Source organism: Daldinia decipiens (genome assembly GCF_022478715.1).
Source record: "Daldinia decipiens strain CBS 113046 unplaced genomic scaffold F4813scaffold_32, whole genome shotgun sequence".
NCBI lineage: Eukaryota > Fungi > Ascomycota > Sordariomycetes > Xylariales > Hypoxylaceae > Daldinia > Daldinia decipiens.
In genome coordinates, this window is record NW_026054575.1 from 144,169 (window position 1) to 163,353 (window position 19,185).

At 44.2% G+C, this 19,185-nt stretch overlaps 5 protein-coding genes across 5 annotated transcripts in view; 2 read left to right on the forward strand and 3 right to left on the reverse strand.

Annotated features, from left to right (window-relative positions):
* Window positions 1-3,168: 3,168 nt before the first annotated feature.
* On the reverse strand, window positions 3,169-5,085 carry F4813DRAFT_368413 (NPP1-domain-containing protein). The gene is made up of 2 exons (XM_049244309.1): window positions 4,415-5,085; window positions 3,169-4,349 (listed from the first exon to the last, which is right to left on the reverse strand). The coding sequence occupies exons 1-2, from the start codon at window positions 4,570-4,572 to the stop codon at window positions 3,683-3,685; spliced, it is 825 nt and encodes a 274-aa protein (XP_049097018.1). The 5' UTR covers window positions 4,573-5,085; the 3' UTR covers window positions 3,169-3,682.
* Window positions 5,086-5,866: 781 nt separating this feature from the next.
* Window positions 5,867-9,248, reverse strand: F4813DRAFT_368417 (uncharacterized protein). Its single transcript, XM_049244310.1, has 5 exons — window positions 8,358-9,248; window positions 7,748-8,291; window positions 7,136-7,676; window positions 6,453-7,056; window positions 5,867-6,307 (listed from the first exon to the last, which is right to left on the reverse strand). Exons 1-5 carry the CDS (start codon window positions 8,737-8,739, stop codon window positions 6,150-6,152), a joined length of 2,229 nt encoding a protein of 742 aa, XP_049097019.1. The 5' UTR covers window positions 8,740-9,248; the 3' UTR covers window positions 5,867-6,149.
* Window positions 9,249-10,566: 1,318 nt separating this feature from the next.
* F4813DRAFT_368420 (uncharacterized protein) lies at window positions 10,567-13,104 on the reverse strand. Its single transcript, XM_049244311.1, has 5 exons — window positions 12,493-13,104; window positions 12,370-12,432; window positions 11,420-12,306; window positions 10,988-11,368; window positions 10,567-10,927 (listed from the first exon to the last, which is right to left on the reverse strand). Exons 1-4 carry the CDS (start codon window positions 12,558-12,560, stop codon window positions 11,226-11,228), a joined length of 1,161 nt encoding a protein of 386 aa, XP_049097020.1. The 5' UTR covers window positions 12,561-13,104; the 3' UTR covers window positions 10,567-10,927; window positions 10,988-11,225.
* A 2,788-nt stretch (window positions 13,105-15,892) lies between these two features.
* Window positions 15,893-19,051, forward strand: F4813DRAFT_368449 (uncharacterized protein). The gene is made up of 7 exons (XM_049244312.1): window positions 15,893-16,706; window positions 16,981-17,201; window positions 17,267-17,324; window positions 17,404-17,623; window positions 17,680-17,801; window positions 17,868-18,646; window positions 18,717-19,051. The coding sequence occupies exons 1-6, from the start codon at window positions 16,585-16,587 to the stop codon at window positions 18,562-18,564; spliced, it is 1,440 nt and encodes a 479-aa protein (XP_049097021.1). The 5' UTR covers window positions 15,893-16,584; the 3' UTR covers window positions 18,565-18,646; window positions 18,717-19,051.
* F4813DRAFT_368450 (uncharacterized protein) overlaps window positions 18,716-19,185 on the forward strand; it is a 743-nt gene continuing 273 nt past the window's right edge. Inside the window, exon 1 of the mRNA XM_049244313.1 lies at window positions 18,716-19,044. Within this exon, the coding sequence (XP_049097022.1) occupies window positions 18,980-19,044 (65 nt within the window). The 5' untranslated portion in view covers window positions 18,716-18,979. The remainder of the gene's footprint in view (window positions 19,045-19,185) is intronic.

A 19,185-nucleotide genomic window follows, 5' to 3' on the forward strand; every position in this document is an offset into this window, starting at 1 on the left:
TCGTACGGCTTTACCTCCCTTGTAATAAACTTAATTAATCTTATTCCCTTTCTCATCCCAATATTGTATAACCTTCGTAATTAAGTTATTTACCTCCTTTAATATCCTAATATTAACTTAAATAAGCCTTGATATTAACTGAATTCTTACCTCTTTTATAATAAACTTAATAATTTATCGATTAATTAATTAACTTGCCTTCTTTATTATTAACTTCTTATAATTAATCATTTTATATATTAAGTATAATATAACTTAAAAAGCATTATATACTATCCCTAAATAACTTAAAACATAACTTTAAACGTAATAATTACCAGTATTTTTACCAACCTTATTCCCGTAATTCTTTTACGTATTTAATAAAGCTACCTTTTATTTCTTAATATTTAACTAATTAAAATGCGTTATAACCTTTACGTATCCTAAAACTAATAATTGAATCTTAATATAATAATGCTTTTTAAATCGTATTATATCTTGTATTTCGATTTAAGGTATAAAAATATTGGTATTAAAGATCGTATTGATTTAATTAATAAGTAACGTGATTGTTAAAGCTATTAATAAGGTTATAAATGAGGTTATATCGTATTGTATATATTAACTGATATATTAAAACATAATTAAATTAACTAATAAGCAAATATCTCTAAATAGGCTGATATGATTGATATAAGGCTTAAATTGTTTGATCAGATTATTTAACTTATATTCAAGCTATCGGCTAAGGGTATCGATGAAGCTATCGTGGGCCTTGTGGGCTATGGGATTGTAGACCTTATTGACTGTGGGAGGCCACCCGATCAGGCCACGATGAGGCATTTTCGATGATAACAGTCCTTCTAAGACTGGTGTTGCGGGTTTAAGTTGCTAAGGGTCGCCATTAAATAAGACTTAGACGTCTTAGCCTTGGATCAAGCCCTATTAAACCTGATATCAAGGACTTTTAAATGGTGGTAATGAATGAAAGGAATGACTTGTATTAAAAGTGGATGATGCTATGTAAAATGGGTGTGTGCGACCATAAATGGTACTTATACTAAGAATATGATCACATGATCAGGATTAAGGTCACCTGATACACCAGCACCAGTTCAATATGTTGGTAGGTACGTACGTAAATAAGAATATCAATAATAACAATAAAGCAATAATAAATAAAACAATGGTGTTAAGATTAGTGTATTAAAATGTCTAAAGAGGGAAGAATTTATCTGAAGCTAGCTAGGTATAGCGTATTCTTATATTCCAATAATAGTAAATACCCGACCCTTTTATCCAGTAAAGTTAGATATCTTATCTCTTCCTTCCTTATCGGCGATAAGGGCACCTTATCATCAGTAAGGTGCCTTTATGTCAGTGTTACACAACCATCAATATAATACTTTTTAAGTTATATTATACTTAATATACGAAATAATTAATTATAAAAAGTTAATAATAAAAAAGGTAAATTAATTAATTAATTAATAAATTATTAAGTTTATTATAAAAAAGGTAAAAGTTTAATCAATATTAAAACTTATTTAAGTTAATATTAAAATATTAAAAAAAGTAAATAACTTAATTACGAAGGTTATTTACAAGGGTTATACGATACCGGGATAAAAAAAAATGAAATTAATTAAATTTATTGTAAAAAAGGTAAAACCGTATAATAATCTTTTATATAATCTTTATACCATGATTTTTATATTATAATCTTTATATATATTTAATTTAATAATAAACATTACGATCGGACTTGTTATTATACGATTTTATATAATTAAAAGATATAATTTAATAATATTAAATATTTAATTAATAAATCTTAATTAAGTTAATTAAATTACACGGCATATAAATTTATTTAAAATACGATTTAAAATTTAATAATACTTAAAATATTAAAAAAGATGTATTATAAAGTTATATTATAAAGTTGATAATTAAAAGCTTTAATAACTTTAATAGCTTAAGTAATGCGAAATTTTTTTTTTAAAGCTTAAGATTTAATTTTTACTCGTGTTATTTTGTTTTTTTTTTCAAGTTTTAACCTTTATTTTATAAGTCGAATTTAATCTCGTAACTTTAATAAAATTCGAAAAAAAGTTATAAATTAATGTTAATATATTAAATAACTTTAACTTTAATCATATAATTATATTTTTAATATAAATATTATTTATAATCGTATATATTTATTTTATATAATATTATTTACTTTTAATATAAATCATTTTTTTTATCATTATTATTTAAAAAACCTTTAATATTAAATTTAATAAAGTTTAATTTAAAATTAAAACGTTTAAATTTTATTTAATATATTTAAATTTAAAACTTAATAATAATATAATAAAATTTATAATAAAATAATAAATAAATAATAATTTATTTAAATTTTATTTTAACGTATATATATTATATTATATAATATCGGTTAAAATTTTATTTTTAAAATTTATATAATTTAAATATATAAAACTTTTAATTATTATATAATTAATACGTATTAAATAAGTAATATATAAAGTTTAATTAATGATATTTATAATAATTTAATTAATTCAGGTAAAATCGTAAAAACGCGTGTTATACCGTTATTTTATATAAGATTAAGGATTTTCAGGTTACTTAACATGGCTGACTAATCTGACATAATTCCATCTGGTGCTTCGTAAGATAAAACCCGTAGCCGAGGGACACCGGCAGTAACCGTTACGGTTCGCTATCCGCCCAGTCTTCAAATCAAACCGCTGGTATGCTCTACGAATTATGGTTTCGATTCACTAAGCGCATTACCCTCTATCGAGAATAATCCAGCCCACCAAATACATTAAAACAACTACGCAAGAAAATGCGAACTGATATACGTGTGCCGCCAAAGCGTGATACACCGGAGAGTAAGCACCACAAAAAACAATTGACAGCAAGCACAAATCATTCTAGCACGCAAATATGACCGATAGCAAGTGGGCGAATGTAAACCGGTTGATTAATCGTGCGATGTGTGTAATAAGAAAAAGGGATGAAATCGTCAAAGTCGGGAAAGCGGGCGCCGTAGAAAAAGGCAGGCGGATTGAAAGTCAGGTCATGTGATCAGACAGGACCCGCTAACTTGGCCAATTTACTTCAAATTGGATCCTCTTTATAAAATTTTCCTTCTCAAACAACGTTCATCAACAAAGTCGCATTTTCAGATTCTGAAGATCATATACAACCAAGATATCATAATTGAAATCTTTCTGGGCTACGGATCAGTAAGAGCTGCTATCGAATTAATTCATTCGTTATGAGCTCTATCTCGTCGCATCTCCATGGGATCGGTAGACAAGTGTCCCGTATCGATTATATCTCGACATTCAAGCACAGTTGATTTTATTATATACCTACCTATATAACCCACAAATTGCCTACCTCTCGCGACTCTCAATGCGCGGGAGCGTCAACTTCTTTTTTATCGTTCAACGTGGGAGAATGATCCAAGGCCTAGACAGCCGGTCCAATCCACCCTGCTGCCGTAGAATGAGTGCGGTAGCGGGACTAACAAGGACAAACACGCCATTCACCGGGAAACTACCTATTTAGTTTGACTTGACTTGACTTGACTTGACGAGTAGATTATAATTAGTCTATTTTTACATTGGAATAATATTACCTATATAACTTCTTGTATACCGCGAATCCTGACCATCTACGGGTTTCCAGGAGAACCGTCATCTACATTACTATCAAATCCCGGTACTAGGTCGCCCCGAGCCTTTTCTAATTGGCCCGAGAAACTCGAGTCCTTGAACGCGATGTTAGCGCTGCCGAAATCGTACGCTACAAGCTTGTCTCGAAGCGCGGTGCTCGGAAACCCGTTGTATGAGATCAACGCGCCGTAGAACCACTTTCCAGTGTCGTTTTCGATTTTATCGTCGCCCTCATTCGCGAATCGGAAGTCGTGCGTGCTGATCCCGTCCTTGTTGTACACAACTTTAGGATGTGTGCCGTCCCATCGAACGTCGCTGGCGCTCTTGACTTGGTAGCCGCCATGTTGCGACACTGCTACCACTTTGGCCTCGTCGTTCTGGACGAAGACGACGACGTGCTCCCAGTCGTTTCGGTGTCCGGGGTCGAAGGGGAAGTTGGCGAGGGCAACGTCCTTCTCGAAGTAGTAGTCGTATAGATATGCGCACCATCCATTATTACACCGCGCTCGAGAGTACACATTGTTGTTGGCGAGGTCTGAGGGGTCATGGCAGTCCTCGGACAACCCAGTGTTATCATGGTCGAGACCTGGATTTATGTTGCCGTTCGCATCGATAGCCGGCGTGTTATAGCACCCATCGGTATCGAAGTCCATTGCAGGTTGCCATCTAAATATAGTTCAGCGCTCGTGATCATACATAAGACTTAACCATAGAAATTATCCAAAACTCACTTCTTGTCGTTGGCCGTAGCCTTCTCCGGTAGCGCCTGTGGAGGATCTCGAGCCACCAGGTGTAAAAGGTGCTCGATAGGACTACCATTCACTACTGGAATGGTAGTTGCCATCAGCAAAGCCAACCCTGTGGTGGCAAGGCTCTTCCGGATAGACATTCTGATGGACAATTTTCTCTCTACTTTGGCCAAGAGTCGAAATGGCTGACCTGGACCATCAAAACAGGACTCTGAATGGGAATTTCCATCTTCTATATACCATTTGCCAAGTTTCTCTCCTGCCTGATGCTACACTCAGCTTCTCCATTCCCTCACGACATGGTCCTGGAGCACATGGCAGACAACAAGCTGGGGTTTGGCCGACTTGAACAAGGGTCTCCCAGGGACTGACACGAGCCGCCTTCCTTGTTTGGAAATGCATGAATATTCACGTCACCCTACTGGACCTATCTCTTATGCCGTGTTCACTTAAATCTAGCGGCGGAGAATCAACTAGATTTGAACTCTCTCATCTTGTCTCCTATTAATTCTACAACGTGCTGCTGTTTGGACTGAAGTATAGCCATTCACAAGACACATCAATCGTTTCTTGGTACAGTATCTTAGGATCTATAGGCAGTATTTTAACTCTTCTGCCAAACTTGATATTGCCTGTGTGCTATATAAGGAAATCGAGTCCCTTGTTCACTTCAATCATGCAATCATGCAATCTATCGCACCAGTTTGCCGATCTTGAGGCTGAGTTAAGCCCCGAGCATGCAGCCTATCTCGAGTTTTAAATCCATAAAGCCCTACCGGCACCAGAGCTGCCCAGAGTTCAGAAATAGGATTAGATCGGCTTTGCTCTAACCTCCTTCTACTTCTGTTCATGGCTGGACCTTGCAGTTGATACTACAAACGGACGCAAGCGCGGGTTTCGTCTATATTCGTATACCGGGCCCGTCTCCCCACACGACATCGCGACATGACATCTTTGGGGGGTAGATTTCTAGACGAGTACCTGCAGTTGTAACGTTGGCTTTTGCATTTCTTCATTGGCCATTGAGTTCCACGTGTGGCATCTGCCATAGCTAATCGTAGTTCAATTCCACCCTAAAGCTTTACAACTCCACCGAATGGCGCATGTGTTCGGTAGGCGAATCGGTATCCCCAAAGGCATTACCCCATCTACTGGTGTTTGCTATTGGATAGAACTCTACACGTGTAGTGACCTAGCGGTATAGACGGTTGCTTCGCATGGCGCTATGCCTGAACCATAGGCATATTACAGCTTTAGATATTAGCTGCGGGTTTAAGCAAGCAAGCCGAGGCTGGCAATGTAGTATTGCAATGAATTAACTAAGGGGAAGATGATGACTTGGATTATAGCAATGCTGGATACGTGCAAGTAACTGCTGCGTATCTGCAAAAGGAGACATGTAGTTGCAATTGTCAGCGCTTGGAAAAATATAAGTAAACTCAATGCTTGTAATTTCAGAGAAATATGCGCCTATAATAAAGATACAAATAACAATACGGCCGAAGCTTCATAACATGGATGTCATGCCTTTATTGCTCTCACACGTAAATCTATATTTTCTTATACATAGCATCGTCGTCATCCCAGGGTATATTACACACGATTTCCCCAGCCGTCCCCGTTGCTCCGGTTCCAAATCGTACAATAAGCAAGTCAATCGCTGGCAAATATATATACACAGAAGCATAGAAGGCAACGCGGTTAGGCAACCGCAGTCCTAGTATTGGCCGTCGAAGAGGTATCTCTCGTCCGTAAAGGACAGCAGAAACCTCGCTACCAGGCGGCCCGTGTAGTTTAACGACACGTCGCGCGGGAACGGGTGCCCCTCGTGGTTAGGCAGGATGGGATCCGCGACGAGGAAGTCGAGCTCGGCCCCTGTTGCGGCACGGGTGCGTTAGCAATGCGTTCGTTTTTTTTTTTTTTTTTTTTTTTTTACCTGGAATTATGTATCTAACTAGGAGGTAATAAATAAATAAAATAAAATAAAATAAAATAAAATAAAATAAAATAATAAACTTACATCCGTCGCCCTGGAGCAGCTCCTTCAGCGAGGCTACCATCTCGGCAGCCGGGCCGTCTAGCTCGTCCATCTGCGCAAAGTTGGCGTCGGCGAGGGGGTTGAAGGCCTTGGCGCCGGTGTCCCGGATATGGGTCTGGTAGACCTGGTGGAACTGGTATGCGAACTGCTTGAAGGGGAGGTTGTCGATGTCGCGGCAGAGCGTGAGCGCAAAGTCGCGGCGGTACTCGGGTTTAGAGCGGTTGCGGATGGAGATCTCGTTCTGCGAGATGACGAACGTGTCGGCAGCCGTCTCTACCGTCTCCATGAACAGGCACAGCACCAGGAACGCGGCCAGACACGGCGCCCACTCGCGCCGCAGCTTCGGCTTCAGCGACTTGGAGAACCCGTCGAAGAGCGCCTGCATCTCCTTCAGCAGCATCTCGTCGAGGACCGCCTTCACCTGCCGGTTCAGCACCCGCGACGTCAGCCACGGGTTGCCTCGCGGCACCATGTTCGTGTCTCGCAAGCTGACGATCGTAGCTTCGGTGAGGCAGAGCTGTCGTGTGAGCACGTAGTGTGTGACGTAGATGCTCAGTGCGCGCTTCACCATGGCCACCTGCGAAGACTACATGAATACAGAGTCTTGTTAGCCTAGGCTCGTCATCTTTGGGATTAGCTCAAAGTAAGAAGATGTTAGGATTTACCTCGGAACGCTGCGCGAAGCGCTGCACAATCGACAAGACTTTCCGCGGTACTTGGGTTGACCGGATAGCATCCGTCACCTGCTGGGCGTACATGGGCTCGGCTGTGAGGTTCTGGATGTACTCGCGAGCCCGTCTCTTCAACTCCTCCCTCTGCGTCGAGTTGTCCGGGTCGATGCCGATCGGGGCGGCGCCTCTCGACTGCAAATCCATCTGGTTTATGCCCATGTTCACGTGCCAATGCTGCAGGATCTCGGCGGATTTGGGCGTGAAGAAGCTGGCGGGGATGGTGAGCGTCGAATTGAACTTAGAGCCGGAGAAGAGCTCGACGGCGCACGTGGCTTCAGCGTTGTTGGGCTTGAAGCTTTCGACGTTCTCGCTGATGAAGCTCGCTATCTGGTCCTTCTTGAAGTGCAATCGCATGAACTCTGGGAATAGCACGGGGAGAAAGTCTCCGAACTGCCAGCACATTATCTGTGGAACTTGTGCCGTGAGCTTCTTGCAGTTCTTACACGGCCGCTCTTTGTCGCACTTCACTTTGCGGCTATAAGCACGTGGGTGAGTTCTCGTTCACTAATACAAGATAGAAGATATGCGCAAAAGGAAGATACACACCTATGGCAACAGAAACAAGCTCCCAACCTCCGAACCTGCAGGGCGCTCTCCTTGGTCTCGTGCGCCAGCGGCCCCTTTCTCCCTCTCTGAGTGGTTCGCATAGCCTCGAAGCATTCGAAAGGATTCGGCTTCCCCGACTGTTGGTGGATGAGGTTCGGGGTCATGATGACGAATTTGCTCGACGCCTCCGCCTTCCTCTTCTCAACCTTGTAGCCGCTCCTGACTTTGCGTATAGGGCTTGCGCCCTTGCCGGGTTCCGCCTTGACGTACGGAGATCTCGGACTCGACTGGAGGGAGCTATGCGTCGGAGATCGCTGCTCCGGGGACTGAGACGTTATGCTGATGACCTCGTCACCTGCCACCGGCGAGAACCCTTCGTTCTTCAGGTTCGTAGGCGCCCACGGAGGAACGTTGTTGTCGTTCTGGAAGTGGGCTGGGATGTTGAGCTCAGCCGTCTGAGTCGGCATATCGAAACCACCTATCCCCGCCATGTTGGTGGTCATGCTACCATGGAATGTAGAGTAATATTGGGCCATATCTATATCTACAGCATTGGAGTTAAAAATGACGCTCGAATTGTGACGTGCCAACTCCTCGCGCTGGGACTCACTCGTAAATGGCTCGTTAAACATCAAGTCCTGCTCACCAGCCATGAACTGGTCCTGGTCACCAAAGTTGGATAGCAATTGGCTTTGCATGCCTGCGGTCGCCATTACAGAAGCATCCGTTGCGTGATCGGGAAAGGAACTAGAAGGCACCACGCGGGAGTGGTCGTGTTCTAGTTGGAGAGGGGACATGGCAACGGGTGAGGCTTGGATCTGGTTGGGATTCATCCCAATGACCCCCCAGCTTTGCATGCTCGAGCTAGAGGGACTGGGCATAAAACCAACAGAGGCCGAGTAAGACTCTACGCGCTGCCACGAGCCGTCGGATTCATCTCCTGATTCCATGTGGGGAATAGAAGACGGGGAGGCAGACGCGACTGAGGCCATGGTGGTGGTGATGTCTCTCGTCTGGAGCGATCGCAATCGAGAAGCACATCAACCTAATCACTCATCTACTTATCAATAGGTGTTACCCACGCCGAATCCTCCTCACTCGTGCGGTTTGGGAGGGTTCGGGGAAGCACGAGAATGTTGAGACTTTTGTTTGCCGTGGGGGGGGGGGGTTTCGGTACTACGATGATGCAAGTTGCTAGCCGAGCAAACAGTTTTAACTAAGACAATAGCTAGTTATAGAAGAGTAAGTTATATACCTAGGTAAGGTATATGAGATGTGTATGTAGAGAGCCAAGAACATAAGGCCTAGAATTAAAATAAAATAAAATCGGGGTCGCCGGTATAGTTATTCGACGACTTATACCAGAAGAATTCCCGACGAAACAGCTCGGTGACAGAATAGGCGATGACGGATAGGTTTTGATTCTAGGATACCACCCTTAAAGAACCGTCGAAACGTCGAACCAGCCTTGAGGAGCTGAGGATAACAGCATGCATGTTTAAAGATTTCTGCTATGATGAACCGCTTAACGTTGGCTGATTGGATGATTGGCTATTATGTATATTGAACTATGCTCAATTCGATGACCGACGGCAACTTGATGTGATAAGTATATGGAGCGCTAAACCTATTTTGGATTTCGGTGTTGATCCTACAGCTGGGATCCCATACTATGGTTATATGGGTAAGTAAAACCCCTGTCATAAGTATCGCGCTAATCATGTAATATATTCGATGCCTGTTATGGTCTAGTGCAAATTTGTATGGGGCTATTATCAGGGTCTGAAAAATCATCATTTTTAAAAGATTCAAAAGACTTGAAGCTATTCAGAGATTAAATTCAGTGTTGTGTATGGCTACCGTTGGCGTCGTATACATCTTGACATCGTTGTGGCATACTAGATACTAATTCAAATAGCCACGATTCAGGCACAACTTCCCAGGCCTCCATAACATACCCACGTAACGAATTCAACGAGTTCTTGTTCTTGTTGGGGGGTTAGGGACCGTGGACGACCTGATCGAGGCTTGGGGGTAGCGGTCTCAGCCTGACAGGCCTTGATGATTTGATTTTTTGAATATTTTGTAATTTTTTTAATTTCATTATAAGGTAGATTACAATCATAATAGAGTGTACGAACGCGTTGACGTTGTTCAATAGTCAGTTGGGCAGTGTGTATACCCTTTGGTCGAGCCATATTGTCGATATTATTAATATAAAAAACAAAGTAAATATATGGGAATAGCATCAACATAAAAAAAATAACCATATCAAATAGACCCCTTTTCGAGTATGTACCTTTGGGATATCCATGACAAACTAGTACCAAAGTAGTATGGTGTTTTGTCTAGCTCGCCCCACGGGTACCTGACAGGGCAGTTTTACTTTTGCCTGCAACCATAGTATGGATGTATGTATATGCGCGGTTATGTACCACATACATACGATATTTGAAGGGTGTTAAATGTGCTTTATAGTACGGATAAGTTCTTACCAGTATGCCTTAACCCAGGTGCTTACCTACTTCCATGCCTACTATTATACAGGTTTTTATTGTATATACGAAGATATACATAACACAGACTGTGGCTGGCTGGCTTACAATATTAAACCAACAGAGAAAGAAAAAGGAGTACTATGTACCTATATACCTACTATGCATGTATACACACAAGAGCGTGAACGCCTCGGCATATAGTGCGATCACTACCTGAAGAACAATGATAAGGGGCGATTATGGATGCTACATAGAAATCTAGATAAAAGGACTCAAAGTTGGAGGGTTCGTAATATGTTTATTCGGCGCAGGGACTCGACAAGTTTATATAATCGAGTCCTTCAGATTTACTGGATCGAACCCCATCGTTATATTCATCATCACAAGAGTTAAGAGGTAACTATCATCTCACAACGGCCTGAAAGTCTGCCTGAGGCAGAAAAGTTTAGTATGACTGCAGGGATGTGCGCCCGAATTATATTGAAGCCGCCACATATTTGCATAGCTGGGCGGGAGATCTGTCGCATAAGATGTGCGACTCTTCGACCCAAGTTCTTCCATATCTTGTGCCCAACAATAGGTACAATAAAAATGTCCATTCGTCCAATCCCAGCTATGGCATTTTTGATTTGGCCGCCCAAAATCACCGCCCGAAAGCATTGTGAAAAACATGAATCCCCATCTAGCTTGCTCGCGTCAGAAAGAAAGATAAAAAATAAAAATGAAAAGCAGATAACAGTACATCACCATTCTTTTCTTGTTCGTTCGCTGCCATGAAAATGAGACAAGTCTATCCCACTCGGCAAAAAATAAAAATAAAAATAAAAAACACTCTTGAGATTGCCGCTCCAAGAACTGAATCAGATACTACCGTATCGCGCCTCGAAAAGTAAGACAGATGCCTCCCCTCCGCATACAGCCCTATGCTATCGACGAAGACAGTAAATCATAAGAAATCACAGGTCATTTCATCCCACGTATCAGTGGTCTCGTACATATCTTTGTGTGAACATATCATTCGGGGGCAAACCCAGGCATTGCCCAAATGGCCCTGAGGGCAAGTCTCGCTCGCTGGAAAGCTTCGAGAGTAAAACGTTGTTATCATTGGTTTCTAATTCCAATGGTGTGTTTGAGTGAGTGAGTGTCCTTCAGCGGAAACGTGCTGACGCCACAGCGCTTCGTTCCTGAATCTGTTGCTCGGTTGAAACGTATAGTCTGTCCAGGTAATCCATCGCGGCTGCGTCCTTAAGAATCTTTGCAACCTGGATACCGGCACTGATTAGTTGGAGGATATTCCGGTCATCCTTCAGCGGGCGCGACTGATGCTTCGCAGCATGCCGCATCTCCAACGAATTTTCCAGAATTGTCACAAACTGCTTAATCTGTCCGTTATAAAGGACCCGGGCCGGGATTCGCCTCTTAGTCGCGAGGCGCTTGAGTAAGTAAACCCATTCGGTCCATTCTCTATCATGTGGTCTCTCGACTGGCCTCATATCCTGGGTCAAAGGAATTGGAAACTGGTATTTTGCAACAAAGTCGAACGCGCACTGCGAGAGTCGATCGTTGACTTGCGTCAGGACACTATCCTGTTCTTGCACCAAAAGATTTGTAGGGAGATGAGGAAGCTCCCTCTCCTGCATAGCCACATAATCCGCTGGGGGCCTCGCTAGGTACTGATGAGGTCCATCGAACTCGTCTCTATTAGAGGGTCGCCTCTGAGGACGGCCCTTGCCACTGCTCTTAGACTTTGCTGCTGGCGCAGAACTTCCGCCATTATTATCCAGGGCATAATCCGATATACTGGGAGACGCAATAATATCATCAACAGAATCCGTTGGGGAGTATCTGCTCGGTCCGTCCCAACCCTGCGAGCCTGTGCTATTGTACGAGCCATACGCTCCTCCGGAAGAAGCTCCATACGGCCCGGACTGCGCTCTCGAGATGTAAACCGGCGAGGAAGAGTATGCAGGCTGTTGCCGGCCGACTGGACCACTGGTCCCCATCATCGACACATTGGCTGGCGAACTGTATGCTGTACCGCACCCGGACGAGTATATCACACTTCGGAAGCCAGTGTTATTCCCATAGTCTACAAAATAAGGGGGATATCTCGTTCGCCCTTACCTTGAGCTTGAGTACCCGTTCTCACGGGTGCTACCTGGATATATGCTGTCATTATAAATGACGCTTGAGGAAGTCAGCTTGACCGCAATAACAGAGACCGATAACATGATTCAATGATCGCACCTGCGGGAGGAATTCCAGGATCCGTTCGACATGGCAGAAGCTCGGTAGGCTACTTCCTGATGGGCCATGATCCTCACAACTTCTTTGGGGTGGGACAAAGAAAAAAAACCGTGGCCGACGGGGCGGATATATTGTGAGATAAAATAAGAACTGCACTAGCTCCGGTGGAAGCTGAATTCCCGGCGATGTACGCCTGGTTCTCTAGAAGAAGGGCCCCAGAAATACCCTTTTTTATTTTAACACAGATTCTAAGTCTGGGTCCCCAGGATCCACGGCGGATATCCTCTGCAGATTATGCTGGTTCGGTTCTGGAGCGGTGAATAGCGGGTGCGCTGCTGGCCGGGAAAGGAAATGGGAGTCAAGTAGCTCGGCGGATTCGGTAGCAACCTCGGGAGGACAACATAGACACGGGTGCGAAGGTAATATCGCATGCTCCAATATAGATGAAACCTCAAGGGAGTATGGAATATCTTCACCTTATTCCAGAGAAGGTAAACCCTCGATAGAATTGTGCCTTTAAGCTTGAGGTCCGAGACGTGGACACTTTATGCTATGACGAGGTCTGTCGGATTTCGCCACTGCGAACGGATCAAGTTGTGGTTTTGTTTTTTTGGGTGACAAGGCGCGGCGAGCAGGGCAGTCCCCAGAACCGACATCAAGGGGCTCGCCCCAGCTCTAATTCAAACAATGGGGCTGCAACGTAGGTTCAAGGCGGACCTCACGCGCTGCGAAGTTAGTTAGGGATGCGAGTATAGATGCCGTCTCGGGCGTCGACCACCGATTCGATACGGGGCTGGACGAATGGACCAATCCTTAACTAGTCAAGATCGACCACCGAAACAGTTTGATAGAATCGTAAGCCAGATGACGGGGTTCGAAAAGAGTAGATACGAATGTCTAGGAGCACCCTGCCTATAGTGCGAACGTGCGAGCGTTCAACAAAAAGCGCCGTCTCCAAACCATGATAATAACACATACCTAGTAAATCGTCCACTCAGGCCGCGGGATCGAGGAAAAGCCGTAATTGGCTGTTGCAGCCCAATCACGGTAGGGCAGCATTGGGCAGCTGAGAACTAGAAGGAATGTCCAAAGTGTCCAGAGTGTCCAGAGTGTCCAGAGTCCAGAGTTCAGAGTGCCCAGAGTTGTCCCTCTGGTTCCTGCTTGCCCGTCTTGTTGCCCAAAGACTGCAGTCTTTCTGCAGTATCTGCAGTATCTGAAAGGGTATTAGCCTAGACTATTGCAGGGAAATTCCTGGTGAACGAATAGCGGTGACCCTTCGAGGCGGACTATCTGACTAGATTGGGCAGAAAAACGTTGCACGAGCGCAAAAGCCCAACCCCAACCTAGGTAGGTATGTATGGTGCAGTGCAGTGCAGTGCAGGTACGTTGCTGCCCGGAGCATTCCTATCCAGAGTTCACTTGATGTATTGTACCTACTATAGTAACTGTATTGTAGCCCACCGAAAGGAGGAGATCCGGAGTTGCGAATATGCATCCATAGGTGCGAAAAGCAAGCGTGCCGGAAGAGGGAAAAAGGCGACGTGTGCTTCTCTGCGAGCGGTAGGTACTGCGAGCATGTGAGTTGGCTCGCCGACTACTTACCACGTATTCGGATCCCACACCGTGGTATCATCATCTCGTAGTAATGCCTAGACTTCTACGATCATTGGGGTTACTGGGACTATAGATTATTGGGGACCATGGGGTACGTAAGGGGGGTCGAATCGCAACGAGATCAAATACGGTGGTAATTTTACCACTCAGATGTTGCGGTTGGTTTAAGAAGTTGATGGAGATAAGATCATATCTAGATGAAGAATCGAAACTTAGGTATGGAACGCATTGACCATACATCCTGGTCCCGTAGGTACCTACCTAACCCCATGGGCCTTCCCGGCCGTAGTCCGCTATTTCTGTATTTCTGTTTTCTGTTTCCTTAGGAAGCACCAAGGGAGATAATTCAGTTGATCTTCTCAGCTATAAATAAGTAAAAGGCGCTATATACCTAGTATGTTAGGTAGACACGGCTAAACAACAGCTCTTTAGTTGTCGATTATAAACATCGTGATATGGGTTGCGTGGAAGAGAAGTAACTAACTAACAGGTACCTAAGGTAAAACTTATTAAGACTTGCTTTTCGCCGGTCTTACACCCTAACATGAATCCACTGCGCATGCGAGGGTCTTAACGTAAATAGAAGCCGTACCTCTCAAGGAATTATATAGAACCATGCGCCAAGAGAGGTATACGAAACTTGGGTCTGAAGAAATAGGCTCGATCTTATTATGCTCTCCCATATCGCTTATAAATCTGGGAACGTATAGTAACCTCTTGATCTATCTCTCTGCCCTTGTATCGTAACAGGTCAATCAGATGGATTATGTCGTACGTTCGTATGCGCTCGACTGGAGTCTATGAATCCCGACACGAATGGCTCTCGGATGCGTTCCAGAAAATGAAAACCTAGGGTACATGAGATTATAGAGTATGATGAATGACCCTACCATGCTGGGACGCGCGGTACAATACGAACATAATTGGCCAGTTACGCTACGTCAGCCCTATATAGGATCTAGAAAGACTCGAGAATGTAAGAAGGCCGAATGCTTATCCATTGGAAACTAGTCTTGTCCATTGCCGTTTTCCACTGCCCCCAACTTCTCGGCAAAGGGAAAGACATTGGCTTGGCATTATGCGAAGACTCTTAGTTGCAAATATCTTCAACCCCGTAGTCCTATTCATTCATAAAGGGCGGTCGTAAAGGGCGGCTTATATCTGTGTGAAGCAATAAGACGGCAAGGGTGGTAATGTAGGTAGTAATGAAGAAGTACATAAATAGGTGTGTGACAATGACGAGCAGTCGGGAAGTATAAAATGTCGCAAGCCGTCATCCGGCATGTAGAATGCAGAATAATACTTGCTCACACGTGGTGGTAATACGCCCTCTGGATCGAATAACATGGCGAGCCGCTTCATCCATGACTTACGTGATATGTTAGCTGAAGGGATTTTGCTTCTTCTGTAGCAATCGCAATATGGGCTATAACTAGATCCTGGCAATAGTTACATTTTCCAACCCCTAACTATGAGTTGATTGGCTTCTATTATATTGACAGGCCTGAAATAAGCAATACGAGGCTTTGGGTCGTAGGAAAAGCTGGATAGCGGAATGTAACATTTCGCCGTCTTACTAAAGTATCGACTACGTCAAAAGATCCATTCCCTACCTGTTGCGCTAGCCTTGTTATAGGAGGTAGGTTAAATACATAGTTAAATACATAGGACTCTACGCACGTAGCGACATGTTAATCAGTATAACGCTCTTCTAAGTTGAGTGCCTAATTCACTTAATATTGGCTTCTCAGCTCAAACACCGTTCGTAGGATCGTGCGATACTTCTTTGATATCTTATAAGGAATACCAGCCTCATTGGGGTACCTACCTAACCTACCTAAGTTACCAGTCGAGATATGGGAAATCCCTTGTCCTATAAATTTAGAAAACGTCTGCCTGCCTGCCCGCAGGCCCGGGAGTGTTATACATATCATCCCAGAGACCTGTAGATATCAAATTCTATTAATAAACCTTAGTTCGCTTTGCTATCAATTAAATTCTTCGGCCAAGAGCATTTATATTCGTACACTAGAGAAACGAACCTGTAGAATAAGACCGGGAATTATCTCTCCTTAAGTATCGCGTGGTGGTGTTATGTAACCTATAAGCTGAGCTTTGTATGTACCTATGTAATCTTACACCATCGTTATTAATAAGAATCTAGGCTGAGCAGCAGTGAGCAGTGAGCACTGACCAGCGGGATCTAGCTGTAGTTGAGTGCTGACGGTGGGTCTTTCTCAAAACACAATGCCACATGAGGGTAGGATTTGATGGAAGATGGGGGAATGGTTCAATGAAATCATCGCCCGCAGCCAGGGGTTCATTCGCTCTGGATCGAGTAAATTCGTCTGCCTGACGAGAGGTTATTAATCATATATGGAGATGAGAAAGGGTCACACAAAGGTATGTTTTATGACCGCGCGTATTCCCCTTTTCTCGTGATACCCCCTTTGGACTTACGAACTTCGCATAAATACGATGGCTGAATCAGCTCCCACAGTCCAGCGCCAACGTCAACGCAAGTTTCATCGCAGGTCAAGAAACGGCTGTTCCACATGCAAGACTAAGCACATCCGGTGCGACGAGAGAAAACCACTGTGGTAAGTTCTTGGTATGGTGCACCGTTTGCCGGCGCGGGATTGTATAATAAGTATACAAAATACGCCGCCGCAAGTTGTGCAGGTGATTGGTGCCCAACACCGACCAAGAAGCGTTACTTCACATCTATTACCCGCAGATTCTTCACGTATGCCTAGCCCAATCTATTCTGTTGCCTACCTACCTACCTATGCGCAGCCTCGTCTCCGTCACACTATTCGTACAGTGGTAAAATATATCATGAGGCGCTTTCTAGTGAGGCTGACTGTACTGTAGCACATACTGTCTTCGACATGGTGGAGAATGTGGCTACCCGGACGGAGATGCTGAGTCTAATACCCCGGAGGCCGGGTGTGGGCCCGGATCCAGGGCTGAATCTAGAGAGCCTCACGAATCTGCCGAACCTTGCCTGCCCTTGGTAGACGCTTCTCTAAAAGACCCATTCCTAGGAACCTCGTACCACATGCCCCACAAGTCACGGTCGTTATTCCAACTCTGTGAGTGATCTAGATCGTGTTCGACGAGGCGTGATAGCGGATACTAACTAGTTGTCGGTGCCCAGTCGCAAATACAAGGGTACTATACACGACCCGGGTTGAAAGAAGCGCGGATTCATTCATGTGAGTAGATGACCACGAATATGCCTGTGGGGGCGGAGCTTGATGCTCGAGAGATTCAGCCTGACTGGTATATGCTTAGCGTACACAAAGCCTTATCCCATCCCGGGTTCCTCCATGCTGCGTTGTTAATGACTGCTCTGCATTGGGCATGGTGCACCGGTGATGTCGAGCACTTCCGAGTCCCTTACTTCTATCACAAGCTGCAGGCGATACGATTCGTCACGGACCAGCTAAGGAATCCAGACGCCGCTATCCACGACGGCACAATAGCAGCCGTCTCAAGCCTTGCCCTGGTCGAGGTATGTGCCATTCCGAGGAGAAGGATGGCTTCATTCAGCTTACTAATGACTTTTAGAATGCCTTGGGCTCTGTCGACGCCGTGTCATCTCATCTACGCGGGCTCGCGAAAATTAAAGAATTACAAGGCGAAGACAGACGTCCTAGGAAGATGGGCTTGCTTCAACGAATGATCCTGATGTGCGTATAATCAGCATTGTCCTTGCCAGTGATTAGCCAGTGATTAAGGCTGACGTACCCTCATAGGGCAGCCAGAAGCGTTTCCAGCCGCCCCGTTTTGGATATCCTTGACATTAGTCGAACAGACCTGGTACACCAGTCCGTGATAATATCACTGCTCCGAGTTGCACTCCGGCCAATCTATAACCTGCGAATGTTGGGTGGCTCGTACGATTCGGAAGAGCCGCTCTCAGAAATCCTAGCGAGAAAGGCATCTCACTCTCGAGTAAGCGATAGTAACGCCTTATCGCCTCTTAGATCAGTCGATAGTAGTAGATCTGGGTTCATAGCGTGCTACTTCTATCTCTACGTAATCATACGTGAAGGCATGGTTGATTCATTCATACTTAATTGGTTCATCGAGCAGTTACTTGCGGACGTCTGCCGCACCGAGATGCCCATGCAAACGGGCCAATATAGTCAGTCGCTCTGGTTTTGGTCTGTTATGTTCGGTGCGTGCGTCACGATGGCGGCTAAGACTAGTGACGATCTCGAGAGGAGGCAGATGAAGGTATATCGGGACGTATATTTGGACAAGATCAACCTCGTGAGTCGCGTGCTAAAGATAAAAAATTGGGAAGCGGCCAAGTCGATGCTAAGGCTCTTCGCCTGGGAGGACAGCTTTGACGGAGAGACAGAACTCAAGGCAGTATGGGAAGAGGCAGTCTGGGAAAGCGAAAAAACACCCTGCAAATGGTACAGCGATAAAAACGTCGAATATTAAAGGGCTATGAATTGCTGGTGAAAAAGGTGAAGATCAGGCTTGGCTTGTATAAGTGTGTCTGGCATAATAAAATACCGGAATGGTACTGTATACAGCATCGTGCCTGAATCGGGTCAAAGATATATGTTAATACCCCCTTTACAACCCTATAGGACACGATAGCACCGAATAGGCAAAGCCGTATCGAGCAAAGACTGAAGCCGTCACGACCGGACTTGTCGGGGAATTGAGAAACACCTCGTCAACCCGAAAACCGGCCTAGCTGTCCCAAAACTGCATCCCAAAACTGCATCCCACGCCTACGCAACAAGCACGACTGGCACGACTGAAGCATCCTTTCCCTTTCCCCTCTTGCTTCCGATAACAACCGTCGATGAAGACGAGGCGGTTAGGAAATTCAAAATCTTGATACTACATGGTGAGTAGGTATGGATGGGGATTGCAGCCGAAAGAAAATAATGCCCTTTTTTTTTTTTTTTTTTTTTTTTTTTTTTTTTTTTGGGGGTGGGGGGGTTTGTTTTTGAATGGAGGTTGTATTGTTATTTTTTTTTTTTTTTAGATTTTTCGGAAAACGTATATGATTTTTTTTGTGGGGGTATGTGATAATGAGAAAATAATTCG